Here is a 22,601-nt window from a genome sequence, read left to right on the forward strand (position 1 = left end):
CATATAATAGAATCCAATAAAAAAACAACATTGTGCAATAAACAGGTAACGGGTAACATGGTGGGACATCTCGGTATCTGTACATAGTTATTTACAGAGCATATAGGACATGCTGGGTCCTTTGGTAGTGCAATACACTGTTACTGTTGTTATACTATTTCTAAAGTGACCTTTCCTTTTTGGCCATAAGTGTGGGCGTGTGCGGCATGAGTGTGTGCCTGCTCATGTTAAAGTGGCTGCTAGTGTGTGAGCGTGCACAGCGTGCGTGTCGTGTGTGTGCTCATGTGTGCTTGTGTGTGAGAAGTTCAGTGTTTTGTGGCACTCAGTGTTCATTGTTCAAGGCTCTGATGGCCTGGGGGAAGAAGCTGAGCCGAAGCCTCTCTGTCCTAGTAGCTGGGGTTCGCAGGCGTCTGCCTGACCTCAGCAGCTGGAACAGGCTGTTATTGGGGTGGTGGCGGTCTTTCATTATTCTGCAGGCTCTGGATTTGCACCTCTTGTTGTATAGAACCTGCAGGGGAGGTAGTGCAATACCCGTGGTACCCTCGGCTGAGCACACCACTCTCTGTAGGGCTTTCTTGTCCTTTGCCGTGCTGTTTCCATACCAGGCAGTGATGTTTCCAGCAAGATGCTCTCTACAGCTCCAGAGTAGAAGGACTGGAGTATCTTCCCTGATACTCTGAACTTCCTTAACTGTCTCAGGTGGTAGAGGCGCTGAAGTGGGTTATGCTTAGAGTTAGGGTTAGGGTTAAGGTTAGGGTTAGGGTTAAGGTTAGGGTTAAGGTTAGGGTTAGGGAACAACATATCAATTGTTGTTGAATATGCGGAAGAGACCCTTCTGCGCTAAACCAATCAGAGAGGGTCTTAGCTGTACGTGGCTAGCCAATCAGAGAGCGTCTTCGCAAACATATGCTACGGAAAAAAATCATGCGTCCTTGACAATGCTGTGTGCCTTCCTCAGACACCATTTGTGATGAATAGACTCAATTGCAGGGGTGATGTACCAGTGATGTGTTGGCCGGTTTTCACCACCCTCTACAGTGCTTTCCGTTCTGAGGCAGTGAAGTTGCCGTACCAGACTGTGATGCTGTTGGGGAGTATGCCTTCTATGGTGCAACATAAAGGTTCACCAGAATCTGAGGAGACAGGTGGGCTTTCCTCAGTCTCCTCAGAAAGAAGAGGCGCTGGTGAGCCTTCTTGACCAGTGATGAGGTGTTGAGGGTCCAAGAGAGGTCCTTGGAGATGTGGCCTCCCAGGAATTTGAAGCTGGAGATGCGCTCAACCTCCGTCCCAGGTGCTGGACCTACTCCCTGTAGGCCGACTCTTTTTGATGAGGCCCACCACCATTGTGCCTTCTCCAAACTTGATAATGGTGTTTGTGCCATGTATAGGAGTCATGGGTGAAGAGGGGGTAGAGAAGGGGGCTCAAGACACAGCCTCGCAGGACGCCAGTGTTCAGGGTGAGGGTTGAGGAGGTGATATTGTCTTATCCTGAGAAACTGGGGTCTGTGTGTTAGGAAGTCTAGTATCCAGTTGCAGACAGAGGGGTTAATGTCGAGGTCCTTGATTCCCACAAGGTCACAGAGTTTGGAGATGAGTTTGGAGGGGATGATGGTGTTGAATGCTGAGCTGAGTATTCTCACATGGGTGTTGCTCTCATCCAGGTGGGAGAGGGCGGAGTGTAGCACTGAGGAGATAGCTGTTCTCACGGTAGGTGTCTGTCCAGTGAGGGTGAAAGGCCAGATTTGAGGTGAGCCAGGAGCAGCCTCTCGAAGCACTTCATGATAATGGGGGTCATTGTGCAACAGGGCGGAAGTCATTGGGGCTCCTGGCAGAGGATCTACTGTATAATCATTGGTAACCATTTTGGAAAGAAAATGCCTAATTTCTGTGCAGTGGAAAATTTGGTAAAACACTGGAAAAGCGTGATGTTACTGTTCCACTGTGACCTGCTTACAAGACCCAGTAATGATGTTACTGTTCCACTGTGACCTGCTTACAAGATCCAGTAATGAGGCACCAAATGATCACATTTATGTTGATATATTTCTCATATCAACACATAGCTGGGGCATTCTATCGAATTAGTTCCAAGTGCGGTCCCACAACAAGAAACAATTAAACAAAACAATGAAGTATTCAGACATAGATATTTACTAAGAGAATATGTTATGATCTATTTAAACCCAAGGCATTAAATGAGATAGTGATAGTGATAGATAAGCTAAATACAAAATCATAATTGATAGGGTACCTTTTATTCAAACCCTGACTAGGGTGCCCAATCGCGGGACAGTCCCGATATTGGGACGTTTGTCCCGCGTCCCGCTACAACATAACAATGTCCAGCATTTTTTTTTTTTTCTTTTCTTTTTTTTTTATTATTCGAATATTATTATTTAATTTTTTTTTAAATGTTGTTAATTTAATGCCTCGTTCCAATACCCTCTTATATTTAAAATAAAAAAATCGGGCGACAAACCAATGCGCAGCCGAGCGGAGCAGCTCGACTCGAGTCTCGCGAGTCGCGCTGCCTGTCACTGTCAGACAGTCGGAGGCCGAGGCAGCTGCAATGTGTGTGACGTCAGTCATACCTGATGTTTCTGCAGAATAGCCTAAAGCTTTTTTACGACGCAGTGCTTGAAGTTGAGGGGGATGACACAACTGTCTGTGAGCTTTTCCAGCTCATGACCAGTCTAAGACTGAAACTTGAACAACGATCAAAGGACCGTTATTTTGGATTCGAGACCAGTGCTCAGACAAATGGTTTGATTTCTCTCATCAGAATTACCTGAAACAGGTGTCATGCTTGGCTCTCAAGAAGAGAGCATTCAGCTTCCAAGAGCTTCGCGAAGCAGCTGAGGCTCTTAACACTTTAATCGCCAAGGACACCTTAACTCGTCATTCCCCGCCATGCTAATTCTGCCAATGACGCCGTAACACGTCATTGAGATCAATATTTCAAAAATCTGTGATCGCAATCATATTTCTCCCCCGGAGACTTGAGATCTACTGTTGATCCCCTCTCAACTCTCCAACGGTTCAAGAGCGCCATCTGGTGGCCGATCGGCGGATCGCCCAAACCGGAAACCGGAAACGGAAACTGGTGCTCATCCAAATTCGGTTCGATCACTCGCTATAGGTCCCGGGACTCGAGCGCGACAGAATGGATAGCGATCCGTTACCAATAACTCGATAAACAACATGATTTGGACGTATATATACTATTATACAACCTGGAGATGGATCGCATATTTCAACATCCCATAATAGGCATATTTTTGCTCCACGCTCAACGGCCCGAGGAGACTGGAGTGAGTTTCAGCGTTTTTTTTTACCGAGTTCGATACAAACTGCTCTAATGATCATATCACCCACACTAGATGAATCATCTAACGTTGGCCACGGAATTATAAACGACCCCCCCCCCATCCGGTCAACATCAGATGATAAGTAGTAACTTCTAGAAGCACGTCCATTTGAAATGTTTTATCTCGCGCCGATCGCTATCAAACTGTATTTGATCATCAATATAATGCATTTAGGGTTATAAATCACGTTCTGCAGAATGCTGCAGAAAACGATAAAAACATATTTATACTTTAGACCGTATTTTAGTATGAATATGTGAATGAAAAAGTTTAACGTTCCTACATCCTGAACGATAGATAATTGACGTTGAATGGGCCATAGTAATGTCAATTTAGCAATACAATTTAAAAAGTTATAGCCCTGAAAAAGAAGGGGAACTTCTCCATAGACTCCATAGCTGGCAGATGATGGTATAATGATGTACATAAGCCTGGCAAAGAAAGTGTTAATATCAGCAGCAAACTGGACTCTGCATTGTTTAAAAAATGTTGTGGGTTCACCAGACGCATATTGCGGAGACTGTGCTGTCTCACCTTTTCTTTATGTTATATAGGGTTTGTGGAGACTTTGGGGCCCACCCTTTTTGTTATATGTGCAACTGATCCGCTATTCACAATAAAAACATTATTATATTGTGATTTGTGAAGATCAACCATCGCATTCCGTCTCCTCTCTTCTACACTTCACTGCTAATAATGCTCAGGAAAAGATGGCTGAAAAGACTTAGCTCCTGCTCTTTCTATTAATGGAGTGATTTTATCAGCTTGGATACCAAGATTGATGGTTTGATGAAAGTGTGATTAAATAAAGATGTTGGTGACATAGACAGTAGCGGCTGAGAAGGTGATTGGTGAAGCATCTATACAGTTTAATAAGATTAATAACAATGTGCTATATATAGCCTACCGTCTGCGTCGAATATGAAATAAAGGCATTTAAATAATAAATACATTTCTTTAATTAGCAAAGAAAAGAATTAAAATACTTAGGTTTTTAGCCACACCCCTGCATTTTTCACCAGGCAGTGAATACTTCCTCTCTGTCCCTCATTGCTGCATGGTAAGTAGCTAAATCCCATACTTTCGAAAAAAAAATGCGTTCCAAAGTCTGAAAATCGGTGTGTAACTAAGAATTTAAGAAATAATTTAAGAAAGATTCTTTTCAAAGTAAACGTTTTGGAGTTTTATACTAAATATTATGTTCTTATGTGTGTACAGTACCCCTCTTCAAAGATGTGTATGCTAGCCATGTGCTTGCTAGCATTCTTTAGTTATGCTCAAAGTTAGCTAGAATTGTCACATTTAAATGTTTGGTAAAGTTTCGGTAGTGACGTGATAATTTCGGTAGTGACTAAATGGAATGTTAAATAGTTAAATCCCAGCATTTTGAAATAAATGTGTTCCAAAGTCTGAAGATCAATGTGTAACTTGAATGGAACACATATTCTCTTCAATAAAGTAAACATTTGGGGTTTTATGCGAAATATTATGTTTTCATCGCTGTTTGCTAGCCATGTGCTGGCTAGTATTCTGGCTGACATCATACCTCAATGACCTCTCCTACCAAGTGTCATGGAGAGGGACCCTGTCGGCCACCCGCCCCCTGCGGACGGGTGTCCCCCAGGGCTCAGTCCTAGGACCCCTTCTCTTCTCCCTCTACACTAAATAACTGGGTAACATTATCACGTCTCATGGCTTCTCGTATCATTGTTATGCCGATGATACTCAAACTTTTCCTCTCCCTCCCTCCTTCAGATATCCACGTCTCTGAGCGGATCTCGGCTTGTCTGTCCGACATCTCCGCCTGGATGACGACCAACCACCTCAAACTGAACCTAAGCAAAACAGAATTGCTCCACCTGCCGGCCAAATCCTCCCCCCTGACCGACCTTTCCATCACAGTCGAGAATGCAGCTGTGACAGCGTCCCTGACCGCCAAGAACCTTGGTGTTTTCCTCGACGACCAGTTGAACTTCTCTGCTCACATTGCAGCGACAACCAGAACCTGCAGATTCCTCCTGAGCAACGTCAGAAGGATCCGCCCCTTCCTGACAAAAGAAGCCACCCAACTCCTCGTCCAATCAACAGTCATCTCCCGCCTCGACTACTGCAACGCACTGCTTGCTGGCCTCCCGGCCTCTGCCACCAAGCCTCTTCAACTCATTCAGAACGCAGCGGCCCGCCTGATCTCAAACCTACCGAAGTCGGCCCATGTCACCCCACTTCTTAGGGACCTGCACTGGCTCCCCATTGCTGCACAAATCCGCTTCAAGGCCCTCGACCTGGCAGACCTGGAACCGCTCCCACCTACCTCCGGTCAATGGTCTCTAACTACACACCCTCAAGACCCCTACGCTCTGCATCTTCTGGCCGCTTCAGACCTACTCCCATCCAAGCTCCGGGAGGGTCATCAAAGAGAAGTCGCCTATTCTCAGTCCTTGCCCCACAATGGTGGAATGAACTACCCACCCCAGTTAGGACAGCCGAAACCCATCCAATATTTCGCCGTCGACTAAAGCCGCACTTCTTCAACCATTATCTGAAATAAATATATAAAAAAAGAAAGAAATATATAAAAAATAAAAAATCTAACCCTAACTACTGTCATGCACTTGTCATAATAAACTAACCTACACTGTAGCACTCAACACTTATGAACATTGTTACTTAGCTGATAGAGTTGTGCCCTTCCTGATGACTACTTGCGTAATGTAGTATTCGTCTTTAGCTATGTTTTGTGGACTAAATGGTAAACATGCTTACTTCTATCTGAAATTGTAGAGTTCAGGGAGAAAGAATCACAAGATGCCCACATGCCAAAGGAAATTATAAAAAAGTGGAGCTGAGAGAATACAGACAAAGAGTGATACATGACCCAGTGAAACACCAAGAAGGAAAGGGAAAGAAATAAAAAAAACGAAAGGAAGAAGGAAACTTGAAATGTATCAGCGATTTATCTACTGTAATGGGGAGCAAAAGAAAGTCACGGAGGAAAAGACAGTGCGAGATGGAGACATTTGGCAGGGCTTCTTCCACTGGGGATGGGCATCGATTTTCGAATATTTGAATAGTTGTTAAATTATAAAAATCGATTAGTTTATGCAAATATAGTTTTGTCTCAAAAAATAAATGTTCACATGTTTTTACCGACACCTACAATGTGTAGTGTATTGAGAGGGGACCCTATTAACTCTTACATCGCTGAACAGCATGCTGGGTAAAGGTAGCTAGCCAGGTAGCGTGAATACTTTCCCCAAGGCAGTTGTCCTTCCGCGTTCGGTTTACGCGGCCTGATTGGCCACTGACGCTTCTCTCAGCGCCCAATCGCGTTAGCCCTACTATCGCCTAACTACTCGCTCAATACACTCGCTCAATATACTAAAACTAACTATCACTCAACTCACTATCACTCAACTCGCTACCGCCGTGCACAATATACTAAAACTGCTACCGCCGTGCACAATATACTAAAACTAACTAACTATCGCCTAACTCGCTACCGCCGTGCACAATATACTAACTCAATAGCTTCCGTGCTGGAACTTTATTCTGTCAACCTTGACAATGTGCTATTGATGTAGACTAATCAAAGTATTTTTAAATGCTTTATGTCTAATAAACTAGACTAAATATAGCCTATAGAACAGATTTGTACAGCCTAACGTTAATATAGAGAGATGAAAACAATACGTTATTTATATATTGATGTGATGTCGATTGATATGAATAGCGTGTTACGTTAATATAGAGAGATGAAAACAATACGAGGAAATGGGCTACGTTAATATAGAGATGAAAACAATACGAGGAAATGGGCGAGGACTATTGATGTGCGAGATGAAAACAATACGTTATTTATATATTGATGTGATGTCGATTGATATGAATAGCGAGTTACGTTAATATAGAGAGATGAAAACAATACGAGGAAATGGGCTACGTTAATATAGAGAGATGAAAACAATACGAGGAAATGGGCGAGGACTATTGATGTGCGAGATGAAAACAATACGTTATTTATATATTGATGTGATGCCGATTGATATGAATAGCGCGAGATGAAAACAATGAGGAAATGGGCGAGGACTTGGGCTGTGGAACTGAAAGCTAGGCGCGCTGAGAGAAGCGTCAGTGGCCAATCAGGCCGTGCAAACCGAACGCGGAAGGACAACTGCCTTGGGGAAAGTATTCACGCAGCCAGGTAGTCTGTTAAGAGCTGGGAGAACAGAAAAGAAAGATGAAGAAAGAGAGACCGGAGATGTCTCTTCATGTAAGAACAAGTCTCACACACACCACAAGTACTGGTACATCAGGAGCAGAAGCCACATGGTGGTACCAGTGGCTCACGAAAAAATATTATGAAAAGGATGGAGAAAGAGAGATCACTTTGACAAAAAACGGTTAAAGATGTGAGGGCAGCCCAGAGCACCTTTTGGAAGAATTTGAAAGAGAAATTAAAGCCAAAGTGTGCAAGCACCTCTTCAACATCCATCATCTGTACACACGGCTACAATCCTTGCACAGATCGTTAAAAGAAGACAAAGCTATTTTGCACATTGACTATGCAGAAAGCTGGCAGTGCAAATATGCAAAGGAGGGTGCAGCAAGTCCCACAGGCAGACAACACTGCACATTGCTGTTGTGTACACCACAGATTGTACATTCAGACATTCTGTGCCTCGTCACCTTCCATTTGGGCTCAGCTTGAACCAGTTCTTCAGTCCCCGAAGGAGAATATAGAGGAAAGAAGAACGTCTATTTCTTGAGCACCATTCCTTTCCAGATGGGATTTACTGCAGCAGACTGTAGTTTCCTGGAAGTTGGTCATGGGAAAGGGCCTGCTGATGGTGTTGGAGCCACCATGAAGAGAACTGCTGAATCACAGGGAGCCAGGGGTACCGACATACCCACACAGCGAAAGCACTCTATGACACACAGGAAGACCAGATAAATAGAGTAAGCACACTCCTTCTAAAAGAGCGGACCACCATCAAAGGTACGCTGAGCATTCATCAAGTAATCTGCTCTATGCGCGGCACAATCCATCATAGAGTGCTCTGCTGCTTCTGCAACAGAGAGGCCATCTGTCCCCGTTTCCACCCATCGTCCGCCAACATTGCACCACAACTTAGTTCAGCCTAAAAGGGATGTAAGTGTCCAAACCTGTGTAACAGTTAGGACTTAAATGCAGAGAAGCAAGCTGAGGCAGTTGGCAAGGAATAACAGATATTTATTTAGTGTTCAGGGTGGCTGGCTGGTGGTAGAAAGCAGGCTGGGTCCATGGCAGGTGGCAGGCAGGTAGACTGGAGGTCCTGGGTAAGGAGACAGGAGGCAGGCAGGTAGACTAGAGGTCCTGGACAGGAGACAGACACGGCGAACAGAACAGAATATACAGAGTATACAGAATTGCTGGTTAAAAGGTTGGAGTCGCGACTAACATGTAGTTGAGTCTATAATCCGGCGAGGAATAAGAGTTGGGCTGAAGCTTTATGTGGCAGCAGTAGACTTGAGAGTTGGGCTGGAGCTTTATGTGGCAGCAGTAGACTGAGCGTTGGGCTGGAGCTTTATGTGGCAGCAGTAGACTGAGCGTTGGGCTGGAGCTTTATGTGGCAGCAGTAGACTGATCGTTGGGCTGGAGCTTTATGTGGCAGCAGTAGACTGAGCGTTGGGCTGGAGCTTTATGTGGCAGCAGTAGACTGATTGAGATGAATGACAGCTGTGAAGCTGCAGCCCCCACTCCAACACACCAGGGTCCAATCCTGCAATCAGCCACACTCACAGAACACACTCAGAGAGAGAGAGAGACTAGGGGGCAGATGAGGTAGAGGGCATGACGCTAAGAACAACCTGAACCAACAGCCCCAGAAGGTGGTAGCCATTCCACCTGGAGCTCTGGGTGTGAAGGGACTCTGTCCAGGTGATGACGTCACTAAAGACCTTGTTGGAAGGTGGATCACTATGACAATGACCCACATCCTGGAATCATTGAAGACATAGAAGAAGGTGATTTGTACATCTTTACATTTTTTCCTCACATATTTCAATATTTAGTTGCAATTGCAATACTTCATCATGGCTTGCCAAATGTCCTTTTATTTGACCCGTTATCTGTCTGCAGGTGTCCTTGAGATCAAAGTCATGCATAACAAGACAGAGGACAAGATCTGGTACACAGTGGACAAGGTCGTCACCTTAATCCCCCCCCCCCCCACCAGAAAACGTCACAAAGAGGCATGTCCAGATCAGCCCAAGAGTGTTCACCGCAGTATGTGCATTTTTTTTATGGATTTCGGATGGTGTCTAAATGTCTCTCACTCCGTGTGTGTGTGTGTGTGTGTGTGTGTGTGTGTGTGTGTGTGTGTGTGTGTGTGTGTGTGTGTGTGTGTGTGTGTGTGTGTGTGTGTGTGTGTGTGTGTGTGTGTGTGTGTGTGTGTGTGTGTGTGTGTGTGTGTGTGTGTGTGTGTGTGTGTGTGTGTGTGTGTGTGTGTGTGTGTGTGTGTGTGTGTGTGTGTGTGTGTGTGTGTGTGTGTGTGTGTGTGTGGTTCTCAGTGTGTTTATGTCCACTCTCATTCCATGCACCTGGCTGTAAAGAATATAGTCTTTTATTAAGATTGCAAGATGGCTTAACCACTCAAAACCCTTTTTATGATTGCTTTACAATAAGCAGGTGCTCACTACCAGCAATACAGTCAGACATACCAGTAATGTGTGAAGCAACACGAAGACCAGTTGCTGTTTTAATGACATCCTGATGGTTCTGTTATACTTTTTGGATAGTACTTAAACTAATATAAATGACAACTTACTGTAGTGTTGTACTTTGCCTCTTTTGACTGCATCTGTCTTGGTGTGTGTCTTTTACTGAACCCACTAGGGTAATTATTTTCCATTGATAAGTAATGTTTGTACTTTAAATGGTTATGGATGAACAATTGTTATGTCTTCAAAAATAAAATAATTGTATTGACCACAAAACATTTTGTGTTTGTAATATTCCCAACATAAGGCATGTTATGAGTTAACTCTTTGAGTGCCACCGACTTTCCCCATCTGTACTGGCTGGCGCCAGCGTTATTGACCATTTTAGCGATGTTTGGAGACCCATCGTTTGTTCTGTATTATAGGCTGCTATGGAGACAATAGTATGGCTCATTTGAAAGGTATTGTTCATAGTCCATTACTGACTAATTAGTTCATTTCTACACACTGTAGTTTGTTCGGGCTCAAAATAAACTCATCCAAAACCAAAGTAATGCATATTAACAGCAAGAACAGCACACCCATAACCATGGAACAAAACCCATTAGAGCAGGGGTCTCAAACTCGCGGCCCGCGGGCCAATTGCGGCCCGCGGGCCAATTGCGGCCCGCTGGATGATATTTTGCGGTCCCCTACGTAAACATTTTTACAAAAAAAATTATATATTTATTTTAAAATTTTTTAAATGTTTAATGTTGTGGGACTTGTACAGCACTTTGTTCAACTTTGTCAGTGCTGTAAAGTTTAAACCTTTTTATATCTTAGACAAACAAAACAATTTGCTTTCATGAAATATTGTAAGCCGTCATTTGAGGCTTTATAAAAGCAGCACAATGAACACAAATCTGTCAGTGCAGAGTCCGACCTCATCTTAAATAACAAACAGCATTGCTTGTTGTAGTTAACAAAGAGAGGCAGAGTTGGAAAAAAATCATATATATATAATATTTGATGCGGCCGAGACTCTACCTCCAGCGGCCCCCAGGTAAATTCAGTTTGAGACTCCTGCATTAGAGGATGTAAACAGCTTCACTTACCTTGGAACCATAATTTCTGTGGAAGGGGGTTACGGAAGACGATGTCCAAGCCAGGATTGGAAAGGCAAGGACATCATTCAACATGCTAAACATTATCTGGAAGGCAAAAAACCTAGTCACTCAAGACTAGGGATGGGTACCGAATTCGGTACTTTTGAGGTACCGAACCGAAACACGACGGTACTACCGAGTATCGAATCAAGTGAGAAACCGAAAAAAAAAAAAAAATAAATAAAAATAAAAATATTTTTTATAAAAAAAATCTTTAACTTTTTTTTTTTTTTTTTACTTTTTTCTTTTCATGTCAACGTTCACACGCACAATATATGCTTACCTAGGATTTGACTTGATTCAACAACAAAGCAGTCGGAGCAATGACAAGCCGAAAACTGTCAATTGTAGTTATTTGAAGTTTGGATTTTTTTTTTACGACTGAGGTAGGTAAATAAAATTTCTTGAGACTAAAGTACCGAAAAAAGGTACCGTTGGGTACCGGTATCGATTCACAGGTATCGGTACCGGTATCGGTTCAAATGTGAAAGGTACCCATCCCTACTCAAGACCAAGCTACAGATCTTCAACTCAAACGTAAGGTCACCCATGGTTTCTGGTTTGGGAAAACCTGCACCTTCTTTGTGGGGACAATACCGTCAGCTAATGTTGCTATGAAGCTAACAACAACATCACCATATTCACTGATGTCACTGGAGCTTGATTGGAGCATCCCCCAGTTGACGTCATCCAGTGCGTCCTGTAGCGTGGCCTCTGAGCTCTCGGACCACTGCTTCACCTCTCGCGACACAACAGCCTCTCGGGCTCGTTGTTTGTTGCTTGGCAAAAGAAATATGGTGTCGTGATCGGATTTACCTAGCGGAGACGCTGGTACTGCCTTACTCCCAATACGTGGCTTGCGAGGCATTTTAATTTGGCCCGGCAAATTGATTCTATTAATCAAACTATGAAAAAAATTTAAGTTAAACAATACTATACATGTACGTTTCTCCTATGACAATAGTGTCCGCTTTTATTATGAAATCGTAGCGCAGAGAACCTTTATTATGAAACATGATACGAGCGAACACCTCCACCAGTGCCTCCCCCTCACCACAACATCATAACAGCCGAACTTTCGAAAACTCACATTTGAGCAGAGATGCCACTTTTCGCATTGACACTCTGATTTCCTTCCCATGGTTTCCCATGGTGTTTGAAATGTATGCTAATTGTTACCTTCGAAACAGTCCTGCATATCTAGTTTCCATTCGGTTAATTCCATTCCGTTTTTTATTTGTTAAACAAATGAGTGTTGCGCTTCTCTGCCATGGACAATTACATTTTTTATTTCATGAAAGTCTAGGCCTGCGTTAAAGTGTTTCCAGCAGTAAGCTATAATTACGCAAATTTGCTCCTTCATATAACAAAACAACTAAAATGGTTATTGAATGTTACATTTGGACTTGCATTTTAAGCTACTGAAAGGATTTTCATGCAACTGAAATGACAAGCTGTTCAAAATAAAGTTATTCTCACTATGTCTGCATTTTGAATGAGGGAGGGGTGAGGGGGTCAGGGTTGGCCCGCCAAGTCATTTGAATCCTAGAAAGTGGACCGGGCAGAAGATTAATTGGGAACCCCTGGTGTACATGGTCCAAACCGTAGTAATACACTGCACCAGTCTGTGCAGTGTTTATTATTAAGAGTCAGATAGTCCTAACAGTGTTTATTATTAAGAGTCAGATAGTCCTAACAGTTTTTATTATTAAGAGTCAGATAGTCCTAACAGTGTTTATTATTAAGAGTCAGATAGTCCTAACAGTGTTTATTATTAAGAGTCAGATAGTCCTAACAGTGTTTATTATTAAGAGTCAGATAGTCCTAACAGTGTTTATTATTAAGAGTCAGATAGTCCTAACAGTGTTTATTATTAAGAGTCAGATAGTCCTAACAGTGTTTATTATTAAGAGTCAGATAGTCCTAACAGTGTTTATTATTAAGAGTCAGATAGTCCTAACAGTGTTTATTATTAAGAGTCAGATAGTCCTAACAGTGTTTATTATTAAGAGTCAGATAGTCCTAACAGTGTTTATTATTAAGAGTCAGATAGTCCTAACAGTGTTTATTATTAAGAGTCAGATAGTCCTAACAGTGTTTATTATTAAGAGTCAGATAGTCCTAACAGTGTTTATTATTAAGAGTCAGATAAGATATTCCTTTATTGATCCCCTTGGGGAAATTCAGGCATCATAGCAGCATGGGGGGGAGGGGTACAGGTAGTAAAACAACACAGTATACAGGTAGTAAAAGACAACACAGGCAGTGTAAACAATTTGATCAATATGGTCAATATAATTTACTATCTGACTAGCTGAGGAATATTCACATTATTCACAGTGTCACATGAGGTGCAGTATGCAAGAGGTAGTGTTATAATTTACTATCTACTGAGTGTACATTAATCAAAGTACCAGGGTAGTCTACTTTGTCCCCCTTGGGTTCCTATAAGTCCCAGGTCAATGTCTGGTAGCAGTCGCTGTCGCTGCCCCCTGTTGTGGGGCCTGGAGGCTGCTAGTCGCTGCCCACTGTTGTGGAGCCTGATGGCCGCTGGTATGAAGGACTGTCCGAGGCGGTTAGTTGAGTGTCGGGGGGGGATGAGTCTGTGGCTGAACGAGCTTCTCATCTTGACTAGCTCGTCGTAGAGGGGGTGGTAGGGGTTCTCCATGATGGCATCCAGCTTCCTTATCATCCCCCTCTCTCCCATCACCTCAAGTCTAGGTAGCTCGACTCCCACCACGGAGCTAGCCTTCCTCACCAGCTTGTTGAGCTTGTTGGTGTCCCTTGAGTTGATGTAGCCTCCCCAGCATGCCACAGCATAGAAGAGGATGCTGGCCACAGTGTTTATTATTAAGAGTCAGATAGTCCTAACAGTGTTTATTATTAAGAGTCAGATAGTCCTAACAGTGTTTATTATTAAGAGTCAGATAGTCCTAACAGTGTTTATTATTAAGAGTCAGATAGTCCTAACAGTGTTTATTATTAAGAGTCAGATAGTCCTAACAGTGTTTATTATTAAGAGTCAGATAGTCCTAACAGTGTTTATTATTAAGAGTCAGATAGTCCTAACAGTTAGCCGTTAGTTCTCCAGCAATTGGCAGCAGTCCGTGCCCACGGTTGTGGAGCCTGATGGCTACCGGCATGAAAGACTGGCCGAGGTGGTTTGTGGTGTATCGTGGGGGGGTTGAGTATAGGTGCTCCTCATAGAGGGGGTGGGAGGGGTTTTCCAGTATAGCATCCATCCATGCCTGTCAGGGAAGGTATGGATGGAGAGTCACTAATGGAAGAACAGTAAACATGGATGGGAGAGCAGTAGGGCGTGGTTAAAGTAAAATAACTTCCCTCCATAATCACAATTGACCTATCTCAATGTATATAATCCCGCCCTCTTTTCTTGATCCTCCAATCACAACTGTCCCTTCCCTCAGACAAACAAAAGTTTGGAGGATCAAGAAAAGAGGGCAGAGCTCGAGATAGGTACAATTCCAATAATCACAGATATACAAAACTAAACTACAAGGCTATTTTTCATAATAGTACTATTTTGATTAATTCCCTCTGAAAGATTACTGTATATTTTCACATAACATGCATCAATCTGATACTACTTACTGAATCTATATACTATCGGTCAGTAATGATATTTCAGATTATTTTATTGTCACAGCTTTTTTAAATGTACATGCATTCAGAAAAACGTGAGATGCTTGTTTTTCCCGGCTCCTCAACCATAGTAGGTTTGTAGACAACAATATACAACGATCTATACAAACTATACAATACAAGGTAAAAAACAGTGGATCAATTATTATTATTTAGTTTGAATGATTCTACAGTGTACATAGCAGCTGTGTGTGCTTATGTGGTATCCATCTGTAGTGTGTTGGCCCGGTGGAAGTAGCTGTTCAGTGTTCTCTTGGATGTGGACCTGAGACTGCGGTACCATCTGCCAGACGGCATGAGCTCAAACAGTTTGAGGTTTGGGTGGCTGGGGTCTTTCAGGATCCTGTGTGTGCCGCCTATATTGCCTATATTAGTTTAAAAAGGCAGGTAGATTGTATGGAAACAGGAGGTAGACTGAGTAACGCTATGCTCTTCATCCCTTATTGTGGGTGGAGGAGTCGTGGTGTAGTACTTGCTCTCACCACAGTGTGACACTCTTTACTTATTATCTCTCCCCCTTGTCCCTTGCTCTATCATACTGACAACCCCTTTTCTCTTCCTCTCTCTCTCTATCTCTCTCTCTCTCTCTCTATTATCAGGTAATATAGTGATGATTAGTCTCGGTGAGCAGATTAATGGAAACAGACACTTGAACGAGGTAAAGGATTAATCCGTCATTCTCCGGTTGTATACAAAAGAGACATCAAAACTCTTATTATTGATCATCTCTCTTGGCAGATGCCTTAAAAAGTCTATCTATCTGTGTCTATATCTATCTGCCAGTTTGTCTATGGTATCTATATCTATCATATTGTCTACCATAAAACATGCAAATGATTATAAATAGAGTAGACCATGGAAATTATACTATAATATTTAGGCCTGATAGATTTGTGCCCTTCCTGATGACTTGTCATACAGAACTTGTAAGTCGCTTTGGATAAAAGCATCAGCTAAATGTAAATGTAGGCCATGGGCTCTTTAATGGGATCTATTACTAAATCCATATACATCATACTTAGGCCCAATGGTATAGTTATGTTATTAAAGGCCCAATCAGTGATCCAAATGTAAACAAATGGGTAAGCCCACCACTACTGGTGTGTTTTCCTTCCCGGTTGTTAGTTCATCAAGTTGATTGGTCTACTCTGCTGTGCTCCGCCGCAGTCGATAACGAGTAAAGCTTTGACAGCTGTGCTCTTTAATGTTGTTATGGTTACAGCTCGGGTAGCAGATTAATTTAGAGCGGTGATTAAACAATCGGGAAAGAGTATTCACCCAGACCGTGGTATATTTCTTTGTGTTTACAATAGTTTATTCTCTGCTTCTCAGGATGAGGATGACAAAGAACAAGTAGCCCTCTGCCTTCGACTCGATCCTCTGGACAGAATGCCGGGCACCGAGGCGCCGGAACTACATCACACCGCCAACACAAACTCCATGTCCCACAATGCAGTGTTTCAGGAAGTCACGTCAAGTCACTCAGCGCCCCGCATCACCTCACCAGGTACAATTAGAGGCGTTTTGTCATAACACAAAAGTGGACACAGAAGCAGCCTCAGTTCAATGATGTCTTGCTTGTAGACATAATAAAAAATGCAATGCAAACCATTTGAATATAGAGGTGGTTTACAATCATGAGGGTTGTATTTTGTGCAATATTATGATTTGAATGTATTTCTAACATTTGTAATCATGGCAGAAAAATACAACCCTTGCAACACTTTATTTCTCTATAGTTTTACTGTGGCAATATCTCATACATGAATTGCGTATGAAACTTGCGACAGTGGCTCAGGAGGTAGAGCGGTCGTCGGGTAATCGGAAGGTTCCCGGTTCGATTCCCACTCCTCCCGGCACCACGTTGAAGTGTCCCTGAGCGAGACACTTAATCCCGATGAGCAGGTTGGCACCTTGCACGGTTGCCTCCGCCGTCAGTGTGTGAATGTGTGAGTGAATGTGAGGAACAAATTGTAAAGCGCTTTGGATAAAAGCTGCTATATAAATGCAGTCCACATGGCACAAAAATGACAGCTGAGGGAAAGAAGCTGTTCCTGAGTCTGCTTGACTTGGAGCGGAGGCTCCTGTAGCGCCTCCCGGAGGGGAGGAGAGCAAACAGTCAATGATTGGGATGAGAGGTGTCCTTGACAATGCTGCGTGCCTTCCTCAGACACCGTTTGTGATGGATAGACTCAATAGTAGGAATTTGATCATCATCATTTCTAACATAATTGAGTGAGACACATGCAATTTTAACAATCATCAATTCTGACATAATTGTTGATTCCCTTTTTGAATAAGAAAAAAAAACATCTTCTTTGATTGGACATTTCTTCCATTTACTCCTGTTGACCCCATGACCTTCTGACCCCTCAGGCTCTTCTAGGGTCACGTACCACCACCAGTTCATCCCGCCGTACTCTGGCCGCCGGACGGAGGAGCTGGGCCGCCACGCGACCTTCAACCCTCACAGCATGGACCTGCCCGGCCTGGAACAGCAGCAGCAGCAGAGGATGGAGGCCCTGGAGCAACAGCAGAGGATGGAAGCCCTGGAGCAGCAGGAGAGGATGAGGGTCCTGGAGTGGAAGCACAGGATGAAGGTGCTGGAGTGGGAGCAGGAGCTGCTGAAGGATAAGAGGAAGGCCGCCAGGCAGAAGGAGAAAGCCTTCAGGATGAAGAAGAGATACTACAGGAGCAAGCTGAAGGGGCTGGGGGAGGAGGTGCGCCCGTCGTCCTCCTCGAGCAGTGATGAAGACGAGCGTCCTAACGGTGACGGGATGAGTAAAGGGACAGTCTGATTCAACATGAACTGATGTGTTGTTGTTGTTTTTTTATTTACATTTTTTTTGTACATGTAGTTTATGATATCTCTGCTTTATTAGGTTGTATACAGTAGAAGAGCGGTTCTGAACCTATTGTGGTAGGTGGCCCCATATTGAGGCCAGAAGATTCCTGTGGCCCCAGTGTTTGAAACACGGAAATTGTGAGTTTGCATTGTCCTATAGTTTTGGGTGTAGGCCTATTCATCATATTCCGTCTTGGTAGGCAAACGTCAAGTGATTGTTATCTGGTGAAAAACTCAAATAAAAGAAGAAATTACACCCCCCCCCCCCCCCCCTTTCTTTTTTAAATTTCCTTTGGAAATTAGTTTTTTTACATTTACATTTAGTCATTTAGCTGACGCTTTTATCCAAAGCGACTTACAACAGGTGAGCAGGAAGGGTACAACTCTGGCAGCTAAGTAACAATGTTCGTCAAACAGTGTTGAACTTGGGTGCTACAGTCTTCAGTACGAATACGAAGGTTGGTATATTATATATATTTGATTTCTTCTTATTATACATTTTTTCTCCGGATATTGATTGAAGAAGTGTGTTTTTAGTCAATGGCGGAAAATTGGGTGGGTTTCAGCTGTCCTGACTGTGGTGGGAAGTTCGTTCTACCATTGTGGAGCGAGGACGGAGAATAACCTGCTTCTCTTTGATGACCCCCCCGCAGCTCGATGGGAGTGGGTCTGAGGCGGCCAGAAGATGTAGAGCGGAGGGGTCTTGAGGGTGTGTAGTTAGAGACCATTGACCGGAGGTAGGAGGGAGCCGTTCCCATCACTGCATGATATGCCAGGTCAAGAACCTTGAAGAGGATTCATGCAGCAATGTGAAGCCAGTGCAGCTCTCTGAGAAGTGGGGTAATGTGGGCTGACTTTGGTCGGTTGGAGATCAGGCGGGCCGCTGTGTTCTGTATGAGTTTTGGTGGCGGTAGCCGGTAGACTAGCTAGCAGTGCATTGTAGTCGTCGAGGTGAGACATGATTGTTAATTGCAGGAGGAGTTGAGTGGCTTCTTTTGTCAGGAAGGGGCGGATCCTCCTGACGTTGCTCAGGAATAATCTGTAGGTTCTGGTTGTTGCAGTGATGTAAACGGAGACCTGTATATCTGAGGGAGGAAAGGAGAGGAAGAGTTGAGTGTCATCAGCATAGCAGTGATATGAGAAGGCATGAAACGTGATAATGTTACCCATTATCCAAGGACAGCCCTGGGGGACACCCATCTGTAGGGGGCGGGGGGCATCTCCATGATACTTGGGCCATGCAAAAGAAATTGTTTGGTTTAAAAAAAATTTAGATTTTTTTTTTTTTTTTTTACAAAAAAGTTGTATTAAATCTTAGTAAAAAAGTGCAGTCCATGTCAATAATGAGAATATATAAAAAGCAAGTATTTCACAATATTTGCACAGCTCTCTGACGTCAGGATATTTAGTGAGTAGTATTTAGGGGTGGCATTTTTTATACTACTACCTTTGTACATTGTACTTTTGTAGTACAGTGTCTTTGTATTATGGATATTAAACATGCTGGCAGAGTACATACATCCATGTTGTCGTGAACATTTTTATTAAATAAAAAAATTCCCTATCCATAGTCGCCATGGGAAGACATTTTATAAATTCCCTACCTACCCATGGCCTTAACTGACAACCAACAGGAACCAAACTATTTATTTTGTTAGGCCTTGGTAGGATCGGTTGTCAAGGTAGGATGACAGCCATGCCAGCACAGAGCCTACAATTCCTATTCCTGCGATGGATGCGAGGAGGATATGATGGTTGACTGTGTCGAAGGCTGCTGACAGATCCAGGAGAATCATGACAGAGGAGCTCTTGCTGAGTGAAGAGCCTCTGTGCTGCTGCTATGAGGGCCATCTCTGTGAAGTGATTAGGGTCTAGGAGGTCGTTCTGTAATAGATAATCAGTGAGTTGGTTGGATACAGCACGTTCAAGTGATTTAGAGAGGAAGGAGAGAAGAGAGACAGGGCGATAGTTATCTATGACAGTGGGGTCCAGGGTTGTTCCAGGGAGGTGGGAGCCACCTGGGAGTTGAGAGATAAGTTGATGGTTGCAGTTAGGAATGGGAGGATGTCTGGTGCTATGGTCTGGAGGAGTGGGGAGGGTATCGGGTCCAGCTGGCATGTAGTGGGACGCCGACGGTTCGATGTTACCAGTATCAACGTTTCTGTAATGGGAGAGAAAGATGAGGAGTGAAGGATGAGGTTCTTGATTCAGCATTTGGAGTGGGTGGGGGTTGGGAGAAGCAACTGCGGATGTTCTCTACCTTTTGTCTCAAAGAAGGTGGCGAAGTCCTCCGCAGAGAGAGGGGGGTGGAGGGGGAGTGAGGAGGGAGGACATGGTGGCATGCAGTTTGCGGAAGTTCTTAGCAGAGGCCTCGAATCGATCTTACGGTGAAAGAATGAGGTAGCAGAGCTGCAGTGGAACTGGACAACCCTGCCACAGTGCTGTCCAAAAGTGGAAGTCTTTTTCTTTTTTAATACAATGGGATGTGATTACAGTCATTTTAGTTTTCTTAAGGACCCAATTTTAATAACAGAGGAGCCACAATGAGGTCCCGACCTGGAAGGTCCCTGCAGTAGAGGATGACAAACCACTTCAGCCCAGTTGACCACCAAGACGTCCCTGATGGACGGAGTCAACAGTTGGATTCTGTTTAGCTTGCATTCATTTTATTCTTGCATCCTTTCATTTTGTACTTTTGCTTTTATGTAACGGACAATACTACTATATTTATACCTCGTAATTATTTAATTATACCTCATAAAGGTGCAGAATATGGACGGCACTAGAACAAGGAATCTCGTTCTTCAGCTGCAGGATCGAGATGGTGATGATACAATATTTGTTCAACTGTTAACTATTTAACTGCTATTTAAATCAGAGGAGAAAGTACAATGATTGATGATGTCAAAAAAGCGCAACGGAAATAATACAGACAATAAGGTATTCCTGCTTAATGGCAACAGCTGCAGGATCAAGAAAATAGGGTGGGGTTTGATTCAGGTACATTCTATTTCCACTTAAACTTCTCAAGCAGATTCAAAGACGAGAAAATTACTTATTTATAGAATTAGAACATTCTGGTGCCCGCAGGTTTAATGCTGGGGCCTTGCTCAAGGGCAATGGCAGGATGCATGTCTTTTCTGGTGTGGGAAGAAACCAGAGTACCTAGAGAAAACCCAGGTGAACGTGGGGAGAACATGCAAGAAAGCCCCATAGATAAACGGCATGCACATAATTCTTTAGCTCCTGATTCTAAGAGTTTGTTTGAGAGTACAGTACAGCACGTCTAATGAGCCACATAATCATACCTGAGATGGCATCATGTGAACTGTCATTACATTACAGCGAATATTAGGGTGTTGTGAGTCCCTAATTACTCACATTTTCCTATTGGCTATCATGGCATATTTGATAATCCCAAACCATGGAATGTGTCCTCTGATTTAGAATTGTGTGTTATAGATACAAGCAAAGCCAGGCTATACTACAGTAATTGTTACTGAACCCAATAAAGGCATTAAAAGGGGTTAGAGGTGTGCAAAGGGTTAAAAAGTATTTTACATCAGTGTTCTGCTCAGACTCATGAGAACAAGCTAGTTAAGTCCGTTTGGGACAAAGGCTGTTGTAGGCCAGCCCTCCACGTCCGGCAAAAATTATAATTGGGTGGAAAATACCAATACATTTAAACAATATAATTAATTTAAAATCATGTACTACTAAATATTAAAATACTCAATTGAAACAGTAACATGTAGCATTGTTTGATAGAAGGCATGTCATGTAACACTATAGTCACTATGTGAATCATAGTAACCCCGGCCTACAGGAACTTTAAATAGATTTATTTTTCTAGTTTTCTCATGCAGGATTAGGGCTGAATTTGAAGAGTAAATAAAGAATGCAGGACAGAACTCTGAATATACCAGATGGTAGGCTACAAGGCTCAGTCAAATCATATCAACAACGTCTCCCATGGCAGATAAACGAGACCAGCATTCTGGACGACTAGTTTAGTTCACATGTGGCGAATGTGTGTTTTGTTTTGTTTTATTAACCTTTGTACCTGTACCTTGGAATGAGCATCTATAATAATTACTTTGCTCTGTGGGTTGGGTTTGGGGTTTGTGTGTGTAAGTGTGTATACTTGTGATTATTGCATTTACTTGATTGCTTCCTCAGTTACACACTTGGCCAAGCTGTCATCCACAAACTCCAACGACTACACACCGCTCTGAGCATCTATGACGCACTAGCGCACCTGTTCATCCCGGAGAGATTAGCCGTGCATGTATACCTACTCTGTACTCCTTTTCAGCACTTAGTTCCATCGCCGCATTTAGTCCCCCCGCCAAAAGACCTGCTCTGGGTCTCTCTCTGAGTCCGGGAACTTTGGGTGGTGCTTACCACATTCTGAATGATCGAGGACTCGCAGCATTTATTTTCAACCAACATTTTCAAAAGATCTGCAGCACAAACCACAGTATTTATTGAGCTAAGCGATAAAACATTTGTAGCTTAAAGGAACACGTCAACATTTTGGGAAATTAGCTTACCATCTTCTCCAGAGAGAGACAAGAAGATAGATACCAGTTTCCTCTCTGTGCGTTCAGTAGAAAGTTATCTGGCTTGCACGTTAGCGTAGCTTAGCACAATGAATGGAAGTGGACAGTGACGGGTAGCCTTCGGGAGAGGTGTTAGTTGGACAATGCCTAGGCTACCCGTCACTGTCCGCTTACATCCATTGTGCTAAGCTAGGCTAACGTGCAGCCAGATAGCTTTCTACTGAACGCACAGAGAGGAAACTGGTATCTATCTTTTTGTCTCTCTGGAGAAGACGATAAGATAATTTCGCAAAATGTTGGCATGTTCCTTTAAGTA

At 43.3% G+C, this 22,601-nt stretch overlaps 1 protein-coding gene across 1 annotated transcript in view; it reads left to right on the forward strand.

The window, feature by feature from the left end:
• Positions 1-17,972, forward strand: part of fsbp (fibrinogen silencer binding protein) — a 31,671-nt gene extending 13,699 nt beyond the window's left edge. The window contains exons 2-4 of the mRNA XM_084333823.1: positions 15,478-15,536; positions 16,211-16,385; positions 17,255-17,972. Of these exons, the coding sequence (XP_084189949.1) occupies positions 15,478-15,536; positions 16,211-16,385; positions 17,255-17,676 (656 nt within the window). The 3' untranslated portion in view covers positions 17,677-17,972. The remainder of the gene's footprint in view (positions 1-15,477; positions 15,537-16,210; positions 16,386-17,254) is intronic.
• Positions 17,973-22,601: the final 4,629 nt, after the last annotated feature.

The sequence above is a fragment of the Notolepis coatsorum genome, assembly GCF_963971535.1.
Source record: "Notolepis coatsorum genome assembly, chromosome: 17".
Classification (NCBI taxonomy): domain Eukaryota; kingdom Metazoa; phylum Chordata; class Actinopteri; order Aulopiformes; family Paralepididae; genus Notolepis; species Notolepis coatsorum.